General features: G+C 37.5%; 1 protein-coding gene across 2 annotated transcripts in view; it reads left to right on the top strand.

The window, feature by feature from the left end:
• PCCA (propionyl-CoA carboxylase subunit alpha) overlaps nt 1–18,176 on the top strand; it is a 454,909-nt gene that overhangs the window by 248,911 nt on the left and 187,822 nt on the right. For both annotated transcript variants that reach the window (XM_054445844.2, XM_054445846.2), the window contains exons 17-18: nt 472–582; nt 9,102–9,204. In XM_054445844.2, the coding sequence (XP_054301819.1) occupies nt 472–582; nt 9,102–9,204 (214 nt within the window). The remainder of the gene's footprint in view (nt 1–471; nt 583–9,101; nt 9,205–18,176) is intronic.

Genomic DNA, 18,176 nt, shown 5'->3' on the forward strand with positions numbered 1-18,176 from the left:
TCAACCTTTTGCAGGGAAAACGCTTCCACAACCAGCAGGATGCAAAAAATGCTCTCCAAGAGTTCGTCAAATCCCAAAGCATGGATTTTTATGCTACAGGAATAAACAAACTTATTTCTCATTGAGAAAAAGGAGCTGATGTAATGGTTCCTATTTTGATGAATAAAGATATGTTTGAGCCTAGTTTTAATGATTTAAACTTCACGGCCCAAAACCACAATTACTTTTGCACCACCCTAATACGGCCAGTTGACTTCACTTGGCAATACCAAGCTTCTTAAGTTTATATTTAGTGTTTTATTGATACCACAAGTTCAGATATTTATTGTTGTTAATAGAATTCAAGGAAATAAGTAATCTTGAATGGTTTCTGCTAGGTCATAAAACAATGATGATAAATTTCTCCAGATTATCAGAATTCAATTTTTCACTGATTCATTGTTCTTCAATTTGATGTCATTTTACTTTTAGGTGTTACACATAATATTGCATTACTTCGAGAGGTGATAATCAACTCACACTTTGTAAAAGGAGACATCAGCACTAAATTTCTCTCTGATGTGTATCCTGATGGCTTCAAAGGTTTGTATGTATTAAAATATTTTAGTGTTTTAAAGTTGTTGTTTTTATACTTTATTGTAATACATAATTTCATTCTATTTTGAAATTAAGGCCTTTTGGCTTATATTATACTTAATTAGCATTTTTAGAACATGCAAGACTGTTTACATTCATGATTTTGAGTATTTATGGGTGACTCATGAGTGTGATAATCTGCAGTCTGTGGAGTGCAGAGTTCAACCATGTGAATTGTTCTGAGTCCAGTGTTTTGGAGCAAAACATGTAGATAGATCATTAGCCTACCTGACTTTCTGGTTTCTGAAAATCAAATCAGATTTGTATTTTCTACTGAGGTGAGTATATAAGGAACTCTTCTAAAGTGATTTTTAAGAGACATGTTAATGAAAATAGCACTGAAAATTTCAGAAAACCAGATTCTAGTCCTATTAATGAAAATCTAGGAAGATGATGATTTTATTCTGAAAAATGAAGTTTTCAATAAAGTAATGAGTGGAATGTGAAATTTAACACTGCAAAGTTATCAGCGAGCATTTCCAGGTAGTAGAAAAATTACTCATCAAGAGGGAGATAGAGAAAACCCTTTAGTGAACATTCAAAACATAGTTAACATAAGATATTGAGAGATAAGATTTAGATGAGACTTAATAGAAATGTTATTCAGGTGAAAGCCTCTACCTACATTTTTAATGAGCTAGTGAGGTATGAAGGTTAGATAGTCTGTCCCATATTTCAAGTGTTCTTTATATTCATTAAAGTGTTTTAATGTAAAATGACTCACATTCATATTAGGAGCTATATATAGATTCAAGTCAAGTTGATGTCATTGAGTTGTTGGGTGCATTTATAAAGCAGTTTTCAATTCAGAATTTACAATACAGAGTTTTCATAAGACTCAACAGACTCAACAGAGATAACTGATTTGAATATTGTTTTAAAACTTTAGTGTTATAGAGTTTTATCATTAGTATTAAGGCAAATGAAGAATGGCTCTAATTTGGGATCTTAAAACCAAAACTAATGATTTATTAGGTTGTTTTTCCTAAACTTTTGAATTTTTAAAAATACAAAATAAAATACAACCAGGATAGTAGTTTTATACTTTTGTGACTGTTCTTTTAATGTTTGTTGGTTTAATGAGGCTAAGAACCCCTTACATCATTGCTTTTCATTTTATCCCTAGCACAAAACATAGTAGATACTAAGTATTTGTTGAATTAATGAAAAAAAAAATCTTACCCATAGTACTGATGAGAAAGGATTACTTTGGATTTTTTTTTTTTTTTTTTTTTTTTGAGACGGTGTTTTGCTCTTTCGCCCAGGCTGGAGTGTAGTGGCACGATCTTGGCTTACTGCAACTCCGCCTTCCGGTTTCAAGAGATTCTCCTGCGGCAGCCTTCCAAGTAGTTGGGATTACAGGCATGTGCCACTACACCTGGCTAATTTTTATATTTTTAGTAGAGATGGGGTTTCACCATGTTGGCCAGGCTTGAACTCGAACTCTTGACCTCGTGATCCGCCCACCTCGGCCTCCCAAAGCGCTGGGATTACAGGTGTGAGCTACTGTACCTGGCCGCTACTTTGGATATTTTTAATCATTTATACATGTATCCAGATAACAAGTTCATTCTATTTTGATCCTAACATTTGGTTTCTTGTCCTTCCTAAAATTTTAATTAAAAGTTGTAGTACGTTTTGAAGTGGACTTAGGACTTCCATGTTTTTATGTCTCCCTGGCAATTCAGTGATGGTGATAAGATAAGAAACAGTGGGCAGAAGGAGAAAACGGAAAAACTACAGAGAACCTTTAAAACAAACATTATATACATGTATGGATATTTTTATATATATATATACACACACATACACACATTTATATATAAGTCTGTCTATATGTATGTATGGTAAAGTATCCCAGAGAAGAAGAAAATGGGGTATTTAAATTTTCTAATCAGAGTTGATTAGTATGTGCTGGACGTTTTGCAACAATAGAGAATATCCCAAATTCTCTAGAGAAGGGATCCCCTTCAAACTCAGAAATGTACTTAAACCTAAATATTGCAGTTTTCTGTGATGCATATAATATATTACATTTATTTTTTGGTAAGGAATTAACAGCTTGGACACCACAATTTTTTTTTTATGCTTAGACCAATTTTTAAAATTGGCATACATTGCTTTTAGCAATTATTTAATTGCAGCCTTCATTTTACATGTGAGGAAACTAGAGCTCAGAGATATCAGTAAAGCTAAATGACCAGTAAGATAATAATGCCAGGAATTGAACATAGGCTTATTCAACTCCTATTTGAGTAGTCTTTGAGTTATGCTGGGGTTCAAATTCATAAATCACAAATGTTTTCAATCAGGGTACGCTACATGTTGTTATATTGCCTCTAAATACTTTAGAAACACACTCCTATATTTGCCATTCTTAATGTCTCCCTCTTGTTTTATTTTCTTGTTATTTTCATGTCAGTTCGTTCTTCTTTGAATGGTTACTGTCTCTCATTCTTCTTCAGATTGATGTATTTCTCATTCTCCATTTTCCCCCCAAATCAGGTCTTAGATATTTTAAACTGTATCGTCTTTGACTGTTTGATATATGTGCCCAAGAGACCGCAGGAAGTGGTAACTACAGTTAATCCAGGATCCTCTCCATATGTTTGGGGCCAGGTCATTTTGCCCCTTTGGGGTTCCCCATCTGCTTCCCATCTGTCCAGCTATCCTAGGCACTATTCACAGGCAAGCACCTATTTTTATGACTGCATTAAAATTTTCTATTGTATATGTTTATTATCCCACATTTATTTGTATGTAGACTAAGCCAGTTTTACTAGAGATTCTTAGAGTTAAACTTTGAAATGACTGCTTCTAAAATTAAATAATAGGTTACACGAGAAATTATTCTTGTCATCTCTTTAGATGTGGATGTTGAAAAGCGGTTTCCCTTGATTCTGAAAAATAAATGGAACATGAGTAAGAAGATATTTTAAGAACTATAATTTCATTTGGCCTATAATGAACATTTTGGGCTTATTTCTCTGATACCTTCCTATACTTCAACCCCAAGCCCCATTGAAAGAAATTGTCAGAATTATCTCTTTCTTTTAAGAAGTTACAGATCTTCTGGTAAAAATTTCACTCAACACAAAAAGTATATAATTAATTATACTTCTCTTTTTTCCACTGAATTTAGTCAAGTATATCTATAGTTTTAAAAATACTACTATGATATTTGGACTGAATTCAATCATTAAAGTCATTCAACAAATAATTGGTATAGGCTCTAGAAGAAAATCAAAGATGTGTATATTTTACCTGCTCTTAGTGAGCTGACATCATGAGAGAAATAATAATGTAAAGTACCCACTATACTACAGGACAGGATAAAGTAAGTGCCTGTTAAAGGTGTAAGCAAAGTATCTTGATAGAAGAGAAAAAAACAAAACAACAACAACAACAACAAAGAAACACCGGAAACCCAGTTCCATTTGAGGGAATAAAGAATGGCTTTAAGGATGAGGTAGCATTTAGACTATTGGAATACCTCTCCGGGGACTCTCTCCATGGGAGCTGGGCTGCGCTTGTGAGAGCCATGTGTGCACATCTTCATAAGCCATCCTCTTTGAAGTTGGTAGTTTGAAATCAGCCATGAAGAAAGTTTTTACTATAAGGAAATTCGTTGTACCCTGTGGCTTTTCTCCTTCCCCCACACCCCAGTTGTTTGTTAAGCATTTACCAGCAAACCACTGCCTAACTCTTTGGCCTGCATATTGAGCAGAGTCCCTGATGTAAAAAGGAAAAGAATTACTCATCTAGGGAGGAAGACCTAGAAGACTTACTAAGGACAGGTGGTGCTCAGTTTTAGAGCTGCTGTTGTAGGAGGCAGATGACTGTGCTTACTGAAAAATAGGAAGAACACTTAAAAATACTGAATTAGAGAAGAAAGACTTAATGAACTAAAAAACTGTGATTTTTCTAAATAAAACAATTCAGCAGTCAATGTGGAAGGTAGGATGGTCACTACTAAGATCCAAATTAGTGACTCAAAGGAATAAATGGAAGTATCTCAAAATACGTAGCAAAAAGGTAAAGAGAATGAAATCATAAGAGATATGGAGGGAAGATCCAAAAGATTTTAGACATAAATGCATACTAGGAGTTTCATGAAAAGAAAAATGGAAATGAAGGATAATTTTTAAAAAGATTATAGAGATTTTTTTCTCACTGTTCTTAAGAAAGCCTTAGGTATTCTTGGAAACACTCACTGAGATTCAGACAGGATTAATTTAAAAAGTACCTCCACTAGGCATATAAAAAACAAATACTTTTTTAAAGCTTCTAGAAGAAAAGAAAGAAGATGCAAGGAATGTACAGTGAGATTATGTTCATGCTCTATAAACTGGAAGTTAGAAATCTTAGAATAGTGTCTGCTACATAGGAAAGAATTTGACTCAAGAGTACTATACCCAGCTAAGATATCATCATCAATATAAACAAATTTGTTTTCAGTTAAATAAGGATTCAGAACTATTTTACCATATATACTCCTTTTGAGGAAATTGCTAAAGAAAGTACTTTAACCAGCTTTGAGGTAGGATGATAGCTTAAAATATACACATTTTCTTTCCCCTACCCCCAAATCCACTAACGAGTTTTTTAAAGACACAAGCCCACTAGGAAGAAGAAAGGAAATAGCATTTGGTAAAATGAACAGCTGAAAGATGATTCTTAACTGACTTAGTAACCTAAGAAAGTTGAATCCTAAGCTGACAATGTGAGAAACTGAGAAGTAGCTCATTACCACTGCAGAACCCTTCAGAAGTCTCAATAATTATTAGCTCCAGGTACCCTGGGAAATTCCTAAAGATAGCACTATTGGCCTAAAATCTCTGTAAAATTTTTTCCATATCACTTCCCTCACTCTTCAGAGTAAGGCGACTCTCTTTCCCTCATCCTGGTGAAAGCTTTCAGATTCTTCTCTGCAGAGGATAAAAACCAGGGGACACCAGGCACAGTTGGACAAAGGATCGAGGGAACATGGACATACTAAACGTGGTGACACTCCCTGCCCCAGCTTTGTCCCTCAGTTGGTTCCCAGGGTACTGGCAGGCAGACAGGTACTCACAGACATGAAAGTAGAAGATCCTTGAAAAATCTAACCCCCTGGTGAGATTACCTAAAGATTCCCCAACAAAATAGTCCAGCCAGATGACCCTACAGACAAAGCTGCAAGTGGTCAACAAAGCCATAGCCCACAAAGAGACAATGGGCCTGGCTTAGAATCAAGACCTCTATCTGCATTATTTAATACAACACTATGGCCGGGCGTGGTGGCTCATGCCTGTAATCCCAGCACTTTGGGAGGCCGAGTGGGGCGGATCACCTGAAGTCAGGAGTTTGAGACTAGCTTGACTAATGTGGAGAAACCCCGTCTCTACTAAAAATACAAAATTAGCTGGGCGTGGTGGCATGTGCATGTAATCCCAGCTATTTGGGAGGCTGAGGCAGGAGAATCACTTGAACCCAGGAGGTAAAGGTTGTGGTGAGCCGAGATCGCGCCACTGCCCTCCAGCCTGGGCAGCAAGAACAAAACTCAAAAAACAAAAAAACAAAAAAACAGCTCCCCTCATGGCAGCCAGGCAGGGTTTACACATTAGAAGCTGCTCAGAAAAGGGAATGAGGTACATTCACCTTAGCTTACTAGCCCAGAATGCAGTGTCAGTGTGTCTGACTCAACACCAAGCTGGTCTACCGCCCCCAGAGGGCAAACAGTGGAGACCATTCAAAGGGAGCTCAAGGTCAGAGCCAGGGAAGACATGCCTTACTTAGTATCAGGCCGCAGGGGAACTTGCAGAAGTCAAGGCCACTCTGGCCCATGATCAGGAGTAGCATTATGCTAGAATCGTTACAAGAATAGGTCAGTTATGATCAGACTTCTTATACAGAGCCTGTTGGAACTGAGTGCCCCCCTTTTGAAGTGGAATATCAGTAAAATGCTTGAAGTTGATATGCATCATATCAGTTTGCCTGGGAGATGTGATGAATGATGGTCCATTTTATTTGGGAGACCTCTCTCAATATTGCCTGAGTCCGTGCACTAATAGTTGGTTAGACCAGATGAAATACTGATTGAGCATCTTGCAGTGAATGAGTTCCCCTAATGCACTGCCTCTTCCCTTGCTGATGGTATATACTGTGCATAGGTGTCTAAAGAACTGACTTGTAAAGGACTTTGATTGTGAACCACCATGAGAAATGCATTTTACATCCTGACATAGTATGCACACATATAAACACACACAACATTTTCATGTAAAATACTGTGTTGAAAGTGCTCTGATAATTTGTCTTCCTGGACATGACACATTAAACTGGCTTCATGAACTACTAAACAGTTTCTTTACACAGTTTGATAAATATCAGTCCAGAACAGTTGTATTCAAAGTGAGATCTGCTGACTGGCAGCATCAGCATCACCCTGGAGCTTGTTAGAAATGCAGATTATTACCCCTTTCCCTCATACTTTCTACTAGTCAGTCGGCTGGTGAAGCACACACAGCATCGTTAATCCAGGTGATTCTGATGTTTGGTGAAGTTTGAGAAGCACTGGTTCTTTTTACACTCCAGAGAGCTTTTGTGATTATATCTGTTGATATTTGCCACATTATAAATTAAAAGGAACTTGAAAATATTTATTCATTCATTCTGAAAGTAATGGTAATAAATCCATTATGTGTTGACATGAGAGCAATGATGTCATCACACAATATGTGTCCTTTGGATCTGGGAACCTCTGCAGTATACTCTTGAGAAAATGAAAGTTAAAAAAGCAAATACATTTTAGTAGTATTATGAAAATCATTTGACCTTGCAAGGACTCCTGGGGACTCCCAGTTGTTGGCAGGTCATGCTATGAGAACTGTTCTTCTCAACTGTATGTTATGACAAGACTGAGACCAAATTTTTGTAATACTTCTTATATAGAGTAATTAATTATGTAATCATATGGGATGTTTTCATCACTGCTTAGGTGTCAGGGGAAAATGAGGAACTTTCCAATGCCCATAAGAGTATGGTTTATTAGGCCATCGTGAGGATCTAGTATGGAATTCCCAGAACCAGTTGGTAGATCCTGTACTTGTATTATGTTTTATGTAATGTCTAGGTTTGTCTCAAAGAGGGTGGATTACTTGTGCTCTCCCTGCCCTTCAGGGAGAAGATAGATTACTTCCTTGTGGAAAATTGTGCTGTAGATATTGAAAGTATTTGTATCTTAATTTTGAATATTTTTAGTCTTATTTGTATTTTGAGTGATTTTTTAGACATAATGTTTAAGTTACTTCATTTCTTCCAAGTAAGTTTAGGCAACTAGTTTTTTTTCTTTTTTTGAATTTGACATTTGTTTCTTGGTATCTGTGGGTGATTGGTTCTAGGGCCCTTTCAGATACAAAAATCCACAGAAGCTCAAGTCCCCGGTGTTGTATTTACAGATAACCTAGACATATCCTCCCTGTACTTTAAATCCTCTCTAGATTACTTATAATGCTTAGTACAATGTAAATGCTATATAAATCATTGTTATACTGCATTGCTTTGGAGAAAATGACAAGAAAAAAAAGCCTGTACCTGTTCAGTACAGACAACAATACATTTTTTTTTCTCAAATATTTTCAACCTGCAGTTGTTTGAATCCACGGAGGGTCAACTGTAAAAGTAGCACTTTATGGCTGATGAGCCAGCATTCAAGTTGCTCATACTGTCCCATTTAATACTCTACTATCTGTATGTAGTACTCTGGTAAATAAATAGTTTTAGATTTGTGGTGAAGTTACAGAGCTGTCAAGGGATGTGTTAACCTATAGACCCTGGAGTATTTGAATCCTACCTTGACTCACAACCTTCTTGAAGAATTATGCAAATTCTTCAATCACTCACTCACCCCAGGCCTTCGCGGCCAGCCGACTATCCCAGGTCCAGCTGTGTAATGGTAGGAAGATAGTGTGAGCGAGAGGAGGAGAGAGATTGGTTGGTTGATTGGGATTCATGCAGAGAGGCAGAAGAATCACGGTGTGATATTCTTTGGATCTTTGCACTAGAAAGCATGGCCTCATCTGTGTCCTTGACCAGCCGCTCTCCTTTTCTCCAGGGACGGGGGCTTCTTGCACGTTATCCTCACTTCCCTCAGCAGGGAAGCTGGGCTGGGAAAGGACAGAGAGAAGCAGATGTGAGGAGCTTATGCTTTTCCTGGAGATCTCTGTGTGGATGGTTTTTTCTTTTTAATTGTTTTGTTCTGTGCATCTGTTGAATATCTTCTTTCCCAAATTAAACTTCTTTCCCAATATAAACTTCCCGTGAGCAGGATTTTGTTGTCTTATTTGAATGGTCTTGTTTCCTCAATGTCTGCCTAGTACAATCTGCCCTATAAAATACTTGTTTGAATGACTAGTAATTCTATAGGAGAGAAGCACAGATGTTAACATAAATGATTGATTGATTGATTGATTGATTTCCCTCAGGACACATGCTAACCAAGAGTGAGAAGAACCAGTTATTGGCAATAGCATCATCGTTGTTTGTGGCATTCCAGTTAAGAGCACAACATTTTCAAGAAAATTCAAGGTATGGTAGATCATTTAAAACAGAATAAATGAGCAGAACAATATTGATAATCCAGTCTACATAGGAAATAACTAATAAAAGATGTGGCTGATTGCAGTTCTAGAGATCTTACGGGTCTTTGGAGAAGTATAATAAAGTCACACTGTATAAATATGATATTGCTTGCATTTTGTTTAAACAAGTTTCTTAAGTTCAGAAAGGATGAAAGAATCTTGGCCCTTTTAATTTGGACATAAGAAGATATTCTGAAATCCGATGGGAAATCCATTCAAGTAGTTTGTGTTTATGATTTCCGTTTTATTTATTTATCTTGAAAAACGTTTGGAGAAGTATATTAAAATGTAGGAATGAATCTGGGCAGTTAAGAAATACATATCAGAAACTAGTGAACACACAAGAAGGAATTAACACCAGGTTGAGTTAGTCATTTGTGAGGCACAAGTGTGCCTTTTAGCTTCCTAGTGACCCAGGTAAAAGGGGAACATGCTTTATATCAGGATAAGTAGAAACAAAACCTCAATGCCATTGGTGCTTCTAGAGAGAGGATTGTTTATTATGAATGTGTGTTTCCTTGCTGGAGCAATCCCTTTAAAGGAATCATGCTGTTGATAAATTGTTACTTCAGTTTCTTTTCCTTTTTACTTTTTCACAAAAGGAAGAACAAAGATTAAAAAAAAGAAAAAAAAAGATGGAAGGTGATGAACTAGCTTTGAAAAGCACAAATCAGAAACTGAAATTACTTCTGAAGAATTAGGTAGAGGAGAAACTAAATTGGATTTAGGCTGTATCTTAGTGGCTAATGCGGTTTTATTCAGAAAATCTCAGTGTAGTTGGTACTCTTCACTTGTTCTCTTTACCTAGAAAGAATGGGAAGCTTACAGTGCATCCTTTTAAAAGTTATGATTTGGTAGCTACCAGGGAGAGATGAGAGGATATAGAATATCAGTAAATGACTGAATGACTGGACGGAGGAGGAAAATGGCCAGTACAACCATGAATCTGCTTGTGCATCTGTTGAATATCTTCTTTCACAAATTAAACTTCTTCCCCAATATAAACTTCCTGCGAGCAGGATTTTGTTGTCTTATTTGAATGGTCTTTGCTCCCCTGATGTCCGTACACCTCAGTGCTTGTTGTTTGGTTGTTTCCGCCCCCCATAGTTGTGCTGTCTAGTATGGGAGGCACTAGCCATGTATGGCAATTAAGATTAAAGTGAATAGAAGAACCCTTTTCAAAGTTACCTGAAACGTGGCTACATTTCAACTGTTCCATAGCCACACGTGGTTAGCAGCTCCTGCATTGGGCAACTCAAAGAGCCTTTCCACCATGGCAGGTGTATTTCCATCAAGTTCTGTTGGACAGCATTTGTCTGGAGGGATATGTGTGTAGGGGAGAATGTTGCTTTTGTTTTAAAACCTGAATTTCATATTTTTTACTATTCTTTTGATAAATGCAGTATTCATATCCTAATTCCTTTACCTTCAGATGTTATTTGGACCTTGATTATTTCAAAAGTTCTGAGTGTAGCTAAATATGACTGGTTTGATTTTTAAGAAATGTATGCAAGTTATTTTCAGAGAGTGCTGCCTTACTGTGTGGAAGAATCTGAAAAGGGCTTAAAAAGATGGAGAATAAAAATTACCTGTAATCCCATAATTATTCAATAATTACTTTTAATGTTTTGGTAGAGTCCCTTCAAAGTATATATATATATATGTATATATGTGTGTGCATATATATGTATTTTTATATATATACATGTAGCATTTATACTTTGCATAATTAGAGTCATAAACCTGGGAATATGGTTTGAATTACTTGTGCAAGATAAACAGCAGTATATTGAACACCCATACACACATTATCTAGCTTTAACAACCGTAAAAAATCTGCCTTCCTTGTTTCATTTTTACCTCTACCCACTCCACACTTTCCCCATTTGTTAATTTTTTAAGATAAAATGTACACACACACATATACACTTCTTACCTGTACAGTTTTTGTTTTTGCTTTTTGAGACAGAGTCTTGCTCTGTCCCTCAGGCTGGAGTGCAGTGGTGCGATCTCGGCTCACTGCAGCCTTCATCTCCTGGGTTCAAGTGATTCTCCTGCCTCAGCCTCCCGAGTAGTTGGGACTACAGGCATACACTACCACACCTGGCTAATTTTTTTTTGTATTCTTAGTAGAGATGGGGTTTCACCATGTTGGCTAGGCTGGTCTTGAACTCCTGAACTCAGGTGATCCACCCACCTGGGCCTCCCAAAGTGCTGGGATTATAGGCATGAGCCACTGCACCCAGCCTTACCTGTACAGTTTTAACAAAGGGATGCTTATGTGTAACTCAGACGACTCTTATCTTTACATTGTCTCTTCCAGTGCACTCCCTGCCGCCTTTTGCTTGTGGTGCTACCTGTGGTGCGATTTCTTCGATTGCTTTTTTGGTTTTTGGTAAACTTTTTTTTTTCTTTTCTTTTTTTTTCTTTTTTTTTTTTTTTGGAGAGATGAAGTCTTGCTTTTGTCGCCCAGGCTGAAGTGCGGTGGCACAGTCATAACTCACTGCAGCCTTGAATTCCTGGGCTACAGTGATCCTCCTGCCTCAGTGTCCCTGGTAGCCAGGATTACAGGCACATACCACCACGCCTGGCTAATTTCTGTATTTTTTGTAAAGATGGGGTTTCACCATGTTGTCCAGGCTAGTCTCGAACTCCTGGGCTCAAGTGATCCAGTCCACCAGCCTTGACCTCCCAAAGTGCTGGAATTATAGACTTGAGCGAGGCGAAACCTCATCTGTACTAAGTACAAAAATTAGCGGGGGCGTGGTGGTGGGAGCCTGTAATCCCAGCTACTCGGGAGGCTGAGGCAGGAGAATTGCTTGAACCCAGGAGATGGAGGTTGTAGTGAGCCAAGAATGCGCCACTGCACTCCAGCCTAGGCGAGAAGAGCATGACTCCATCTCAAACAAACAAACAAACAAAAAAATAAGCTAAACAATTTAATAAAAAACGAGCAGTAGGTTTGATGTAGACTTTTTATCAGAGAACATAAATGAATGGCACATAAGCTCATGATAAGATGCTCAGCATCATCGGTCAGTGGAGAAACAAAATCACAAATCTATACCACTACACACCCACTAGAATACTATGCATCAAGTAATGAGTGGATAAATAAAAAGGGGCATATCCATACTATGAGCTTATTCAGCAGTAACAGAGAATAAACAGCTACATTCACTAATGTGTGTAAATCTCAGAAATAACATGTGAAGAGACAAACCAGATAAAGAAGACTATGTAATGTATGACTTCATTTATTTGAAATTTCTAGGAAAGGCAAAAAGTATAAAGAACAAAAGAAAGATCAGTGGTTGTCTGGGTCTGGGTATGGGAGCAAGATTGACTGCACATGAGTTTTATTGTCCTAAAACTGGATTGTGGTGATGGATGTACAGCTATATAAATGTATTACAATATCACTTGATCTTAGCCAAAAGGCCGAGAAGTGATATAAATGTATTACAATCTCATCAGACTATACAATTAAAATGTATAGATGTTATTGGCCAGGTGCAGTGGCTCACGCCTGTAGTCCCACACTTTGGGACTACAGTCCGCCAAGGCAGACTGATCACAAGAGGCCAGGAGTTCGAGACCAACCTGGCCAACATGGCGAAACCCTGTCTGTACTAAAAATACAAAAATTAGCCAGGCTTGGTGGCGCATGCCTGTAGTCCCAGCTACTCGGGAGGCTGAGGCACGAGAATTGCTTGAGCCTGGGAGGTATAGGTTGCAGTGAGCCAAGATCACGCCACTGCACTCCAGCCGGGTAACAGAGCGAGACCCTGTCTCAAAGTAATAAAATAAAAAGTAAAATGTATAGATGTTATACATGTAAATTATATCTTAATGCAACTTAAAAAAACTGTAAATGTGGTACCAACAAAGGGCTTGAAAGAGGTGGGAAGTATTATGAGAAGTGTTAAGATGATGGAAGATACATGTAAAAATAAATTGTATTTGAAACTTGAGTAGAAGCAGATATTAAGGAGTCAGGTTACTGACTTGGAAGACCTGGTGGATGGTGGTAATAACAAAAGTGCAAGAGCAGCTTTGAAAGGAATATATGAGAAGTTCCATTTAGGCAGTTGAGTTTGAGATCCTTGACAGCCATAATTGTAGCTCCTAAAGACTTAGCAATATGATATATTCCTATCCCTTTGACTGTTTCTTCTTTAATACTAATATATATGCCCCTTTGAGCCCATTAGGAAATACTTGGGGCATGCTTTTGTACTCATTAATTCCATGATTTTTTTGTAATAATCAAATGCACACAGTTTTAGACTTCAACAGTGTTCATTAATGTGTGCTCCATAGAGTGCTAGTTTGGGGGAGTATTAAAATGCATTACTTAAGAAAATGTTTCTGTGTTTAAATAAATGTGGAAAATCCCTTGTTAAGTTAGAAACCTCTTAGAGACTGTCATACAGGCACGCTTCATTTCATTGTCCTTTGCTTTATTGCACTTCTCAGATATTGCATTTTTTACAGATTGAAGGCTTACGGCAACCCTGCATTGAGCAAGTCTTTTTGTGCTGCTTTTCCAACAGCATGTGTTCACTGTCTCTGTGTCACATTTTGTTAATTCTCATTACATTTCAGACTTCATCCTTATTATCATATCTGTTTTGGTGATCTGGGATTAGTGACCTTTGATGTTCCTATTGTAATTGTTTTGGGGTGCCACAAACCATGCACACGTGTAAGATGGTGAACTTAATTGACAAATATGTGTGTTCTGATTCACTGACCTGGCCATTCCCAGTGTCTCTCAGTCTTCTTGGGTCTCCCTATTCCCTGAGATGCAGTAATATTGAAGTTAGACTAATTAATAACAAAGCAGTGGCCTCTAAGTGTTCAAGTGAAAGGAATAAGTAGCACATCTTTCACTTTAAATCAAAAGGTAGAAATGATTAAGCTTAGTGAAGAAGGCATGTTGAAAGCCGAGGCAGGCTAGGCTTCTTGTGCCAAATGGTTAGCCAAGTTGTGAATGCAAAGGAAAAGTTCTTGAAGGAAATTAAAAGTGCTATTCCAGTGAAATGATAAGAAAGTGAAACAGCCTTATTGCTGATATGGGGAAAGTTTTATAGGTCTGGATAGAAGATCAAACCAGCCACAACATTCACTTAAGTGAAAGCCTAATCTAGAGCAAGGCCCTAACTCTCTTCAATTCTGTGAAGGCTGAGAGAGGTGAGGAAGCTGCAGAAGAAAAGCTTAAAGCTATCAGAGCTTGGTTCATGAGATTTAAGGAAAGAAGCTGTCTCCATAACATAAAAGTGGAGGGGAAGCTGCAAGTGCTGATGTAGAAGCTGCAGCAAGTTATCCAGAAGATCTCACTAGCATCATCAATGAAGGTGGCTACACTGAACAGCAGATTTTCAATGTAGATAAGACAGCCTTCTATTGAAAGAAGATGCCATCTTGGACTTTCATAGCTAGAGGGGAAAAGTCAGTTCCTGGCTTCAGAGCTTCAAAGGACCGGCTGACTCTCTTGGTAGGGGCTGATGCAACTGATGACTTGAAGTAGAAGCCAGTGCTCATTTACCATTCCATAAACCCTAGGGTCTTTAAGAATTATACTAAATCTGTTCTCCCTGTGCTCTAGAAATGGAACAACAAAGCCTGGATGACAAAATGTACATTTACAGCATTATTACTGATTATTTTGACCCCACTGTTGAGACCTACTTCTCAAAACAAAAAATATTTTTTTTCAAGTGATTGCTGCTCATTGACAGTGCACCTGATCACCCAAGAGTTCTGATGGAGAAGCACAAGGAGATTAATGTTGTTTTCACGCCTGCTAACACAGCGTTCATTCTGTAGCTCATGGATCAGAGAGTCATTTTGATTTTCAAGTCTTATTATTTAAGAAATACATTTCACAAGGCGATAGCTGCCATAAATAGTGATTCCTGTGATGGATCTGGACAAAGCAAATTGAAAACTTTCTGGGAAGGATTCACCATTCTAGATCCCCTTAAGAACATTTGTGCTTCAATGGGCAAAATAAAAGATCAACATTAACAGGAGTTTGGAAGAACTGGCTTTGAGGTGTTCAAGATGTCATTGAAGGAAATAGCTACAGATGGGGTGGAAATAGCAAGAAAACTAGAAGTGGAACCTGAAGATGTGACTCAATTGCTGCAATCTTGTGACAGAACTTGAATGGATGAGAGTTGCTTCTTATGGATGAGCAAAGAAATGTTGCTTAAAAAGCAAAGTTTTTAAGATGGACTCTACTTTTGGTGAAGATGCTGTGAACATTGTTGAAAAGGATTTTAGAATATTACATTAACTTAGTTGATAAAGCAGTGGCAAGTTTTGAGAGGACTGACTAATTTTGAAAGAAGTTCTACTGTGGGAAAAATGGTATCAAACAGCATCACATGCTACAGGGAAACCTTTCATGAGAGGAACAATCAATTGGTTTAGCAAACTTTATTGTTGTCTTATTTTAAGAAACTGATGTAGCCTCCCCAGCCTTCAGCATCCATCAGCCTGATCAGTCAGCAGCCACCCTCTACCAGCAAAAAGATTATGACTCACTAAAGGCTCAGATAATGGTTAGCGTTTTTTAGTAATAAAGTTTTTTTATTTCTTTGGAGACGGAGTCTCTCGCTCTGTCGCCCAGGCTGGAGGGCAGTGGTGCGATCTTGGTTCACTGCAACCTCTGCCTCCTGGGTTCAAGCAATTCTCCTGCCTCAGCCTCCCAAGTAGCTGGGACTACAGGCGTGTGCCACCACGTCAGGCTAATTTTTTTGTATTTTTTAGTAGAGACGGGGTTTCACCATGTTAGCCAGGATGGTCTTGATCTCCTGACCTTGTGATCCACCTGCTTCGGCCATCCAAAGTGCTGGGTTTACAGGTGTGAGCCACCAAGCCCAGACTAAACTACTTTTTAATTAAGGTTTGTACATTGTTTTTAAGAGCTATCGCACACTTAATAGACTACAATACAGTGTAAACATAACTTTAATACACATTGGAAAAATAACAGATTCATGTGACTTGCTTTATTGAAATACTTGCTTCATTGCAGTGGTCTGGAACTGATCTCACAGTATCTCCAAGGTATTCGTATATACTAAAATGCATTCTGAAACTCTAAGAGCAAGATATAGTTGGACTCTTACCTGTACTCTTTTTTTCTTGTGAAAACCTTTTTCCTAAAAGCTCTTTGAAAAATTAATATTCCAATGAATGCTTTTGGGAAACACAGAGTACGTTATATTGTGATTTATAGTGTTTTAGATAGTTCAAACACTAACATTCCTTAGAGATTGTTGAAATATTTAGGGCGATTGCTTTATAAAGTGGAGGTTAAGAAGCAGTCTTACTTTATAGTCTTCTGCTAATTTCTAACTAAAATTGTACATGTGATCATTGCTACATTAAAAAATTTAAGTATCTTATTTTTGAACTCATTATCTCTTAGAAATTAGAAACAAAATATGTATTTATGAAATATGTAGACTGCAAGTTCACTTATCCAGATAATTGCACATTTATTTTCTATACAACAAGCAATTGTTCATTTTTGGTGAGTTTATTTTCTGTTGAAAAAAAGGTACTGTCACTTATTTAGTATTATCAGTTTATTATAAAATTGCTACAACCTATAACAGTGGAGAGCTGTAACATTTAGCAAATATACTGTTCTTCTTCCCAAAGCATAATCTTGTTTAGCTAAGTGAAGCTATGTTTCTAGCTTGCTTACTGAGGAGGTCCCTGACACCTACATCATGAAAGCTGATGTAGGGTGTTTGAACCTTCACATTTTGGCTTTAGAGTCATGTTTTCACAATCGGCTTGGGAATGGAGTCTAAGAGTCACCCTCCAGGTGTGGCTCTGTATTGCTTTGTCATGGGTGTGTTCGTGAAATGTTTTTCCTTCCAAACCAGTAGCCCACAGCCCTTCCTTTGTGTTGCTTGTTTTGGCTGCTGATCTTATTTTCCCAATTTCTCTATGGGCTTCACTCTTTCATCATTTATGACTTGGAAAAACACATTAATAATACATATCTCTAGTATTTGGATAGTAAAACGATAGTGGTACATTTTAGAAAAAAAGAAAAGTTAATGTCAGAAACAATAGCCATTTTTTGGGGGATGACTATAAAATAAATTTAATGAACTCAATCTTTTACTGACTTACCATGAAGATTTCTTTTTAATAATTATTCTTAAACACTTATATTGACAGAAATGAATCATTAAAAGCTAGTTATATTAAACAGTCACTTTTTTAAAAAGCTAAAATGATTTTGTTGACATTGTAGTTTGATATAATAATTTGTTTCACTAACTGGTAATGATTGGAAGAAAAAATAGTAAAGGTAACATTTTAATCATTTTTAGTAATCTTTATTTTTGCTCAAAATGTCTGTTTTCCTTAGATCCAAATGTTGTTTTTGGATCTGGATTCAGCTTTCTTGAGAATCAGGATAACTTACCCTGGCTCGAGTACCGCCCGTCATCCCAGGCATTTCAGACAGTAGTGAAGATACTGTTCTGCCCTCTCTCAATTTCTTTACTTCCTCCTTTCTCCAGTGTTATTTCTTCATCCATTCCTTTCTTTTGTTAGGTTTTTGTAGCTGGACAGATTGTCCTTTATGCTTCCTTCTATCATTCAGTCTTCCTAACTTCATAGTTATTATCTTTCTGCTGAGTTGCCTTATCATTGTAATGATCACCATTTCCAGGGCTGAGCCAGCCAACTTTCTTGGTAGTAGAATGTCTGGTGACTAAATTGTCCTTCCCTAGTAGAGGGCTGCTTTGCATTCCTGTTACTTTGCAGGTTTGAAGAATCAGGCAGGGGTTGTGGCTTAGAGTAAGCCTTGACTCCCTTTTAGAGGTCAGTTCTCAGGATTGAGCCCTGCTGAGGTGAGTGTGGACAGCATTATCTCTTTTC

The sequence above is a fragment of the Pongo pygmaeus genome, chromosome 14, assembly GCF_028885625.2.
Source record: "Pongo pygmaeus isolate AG05252 chromosome 14, NHGRI_mPonPyg2-v2.0_pri, whole genome shotgun sequence".
Lineage (NCBI taxonomy): Eukaryota > Metazoa > Chordata > Mammalia > Primates > Hominidae > Pongo > Pongo pygmaeus.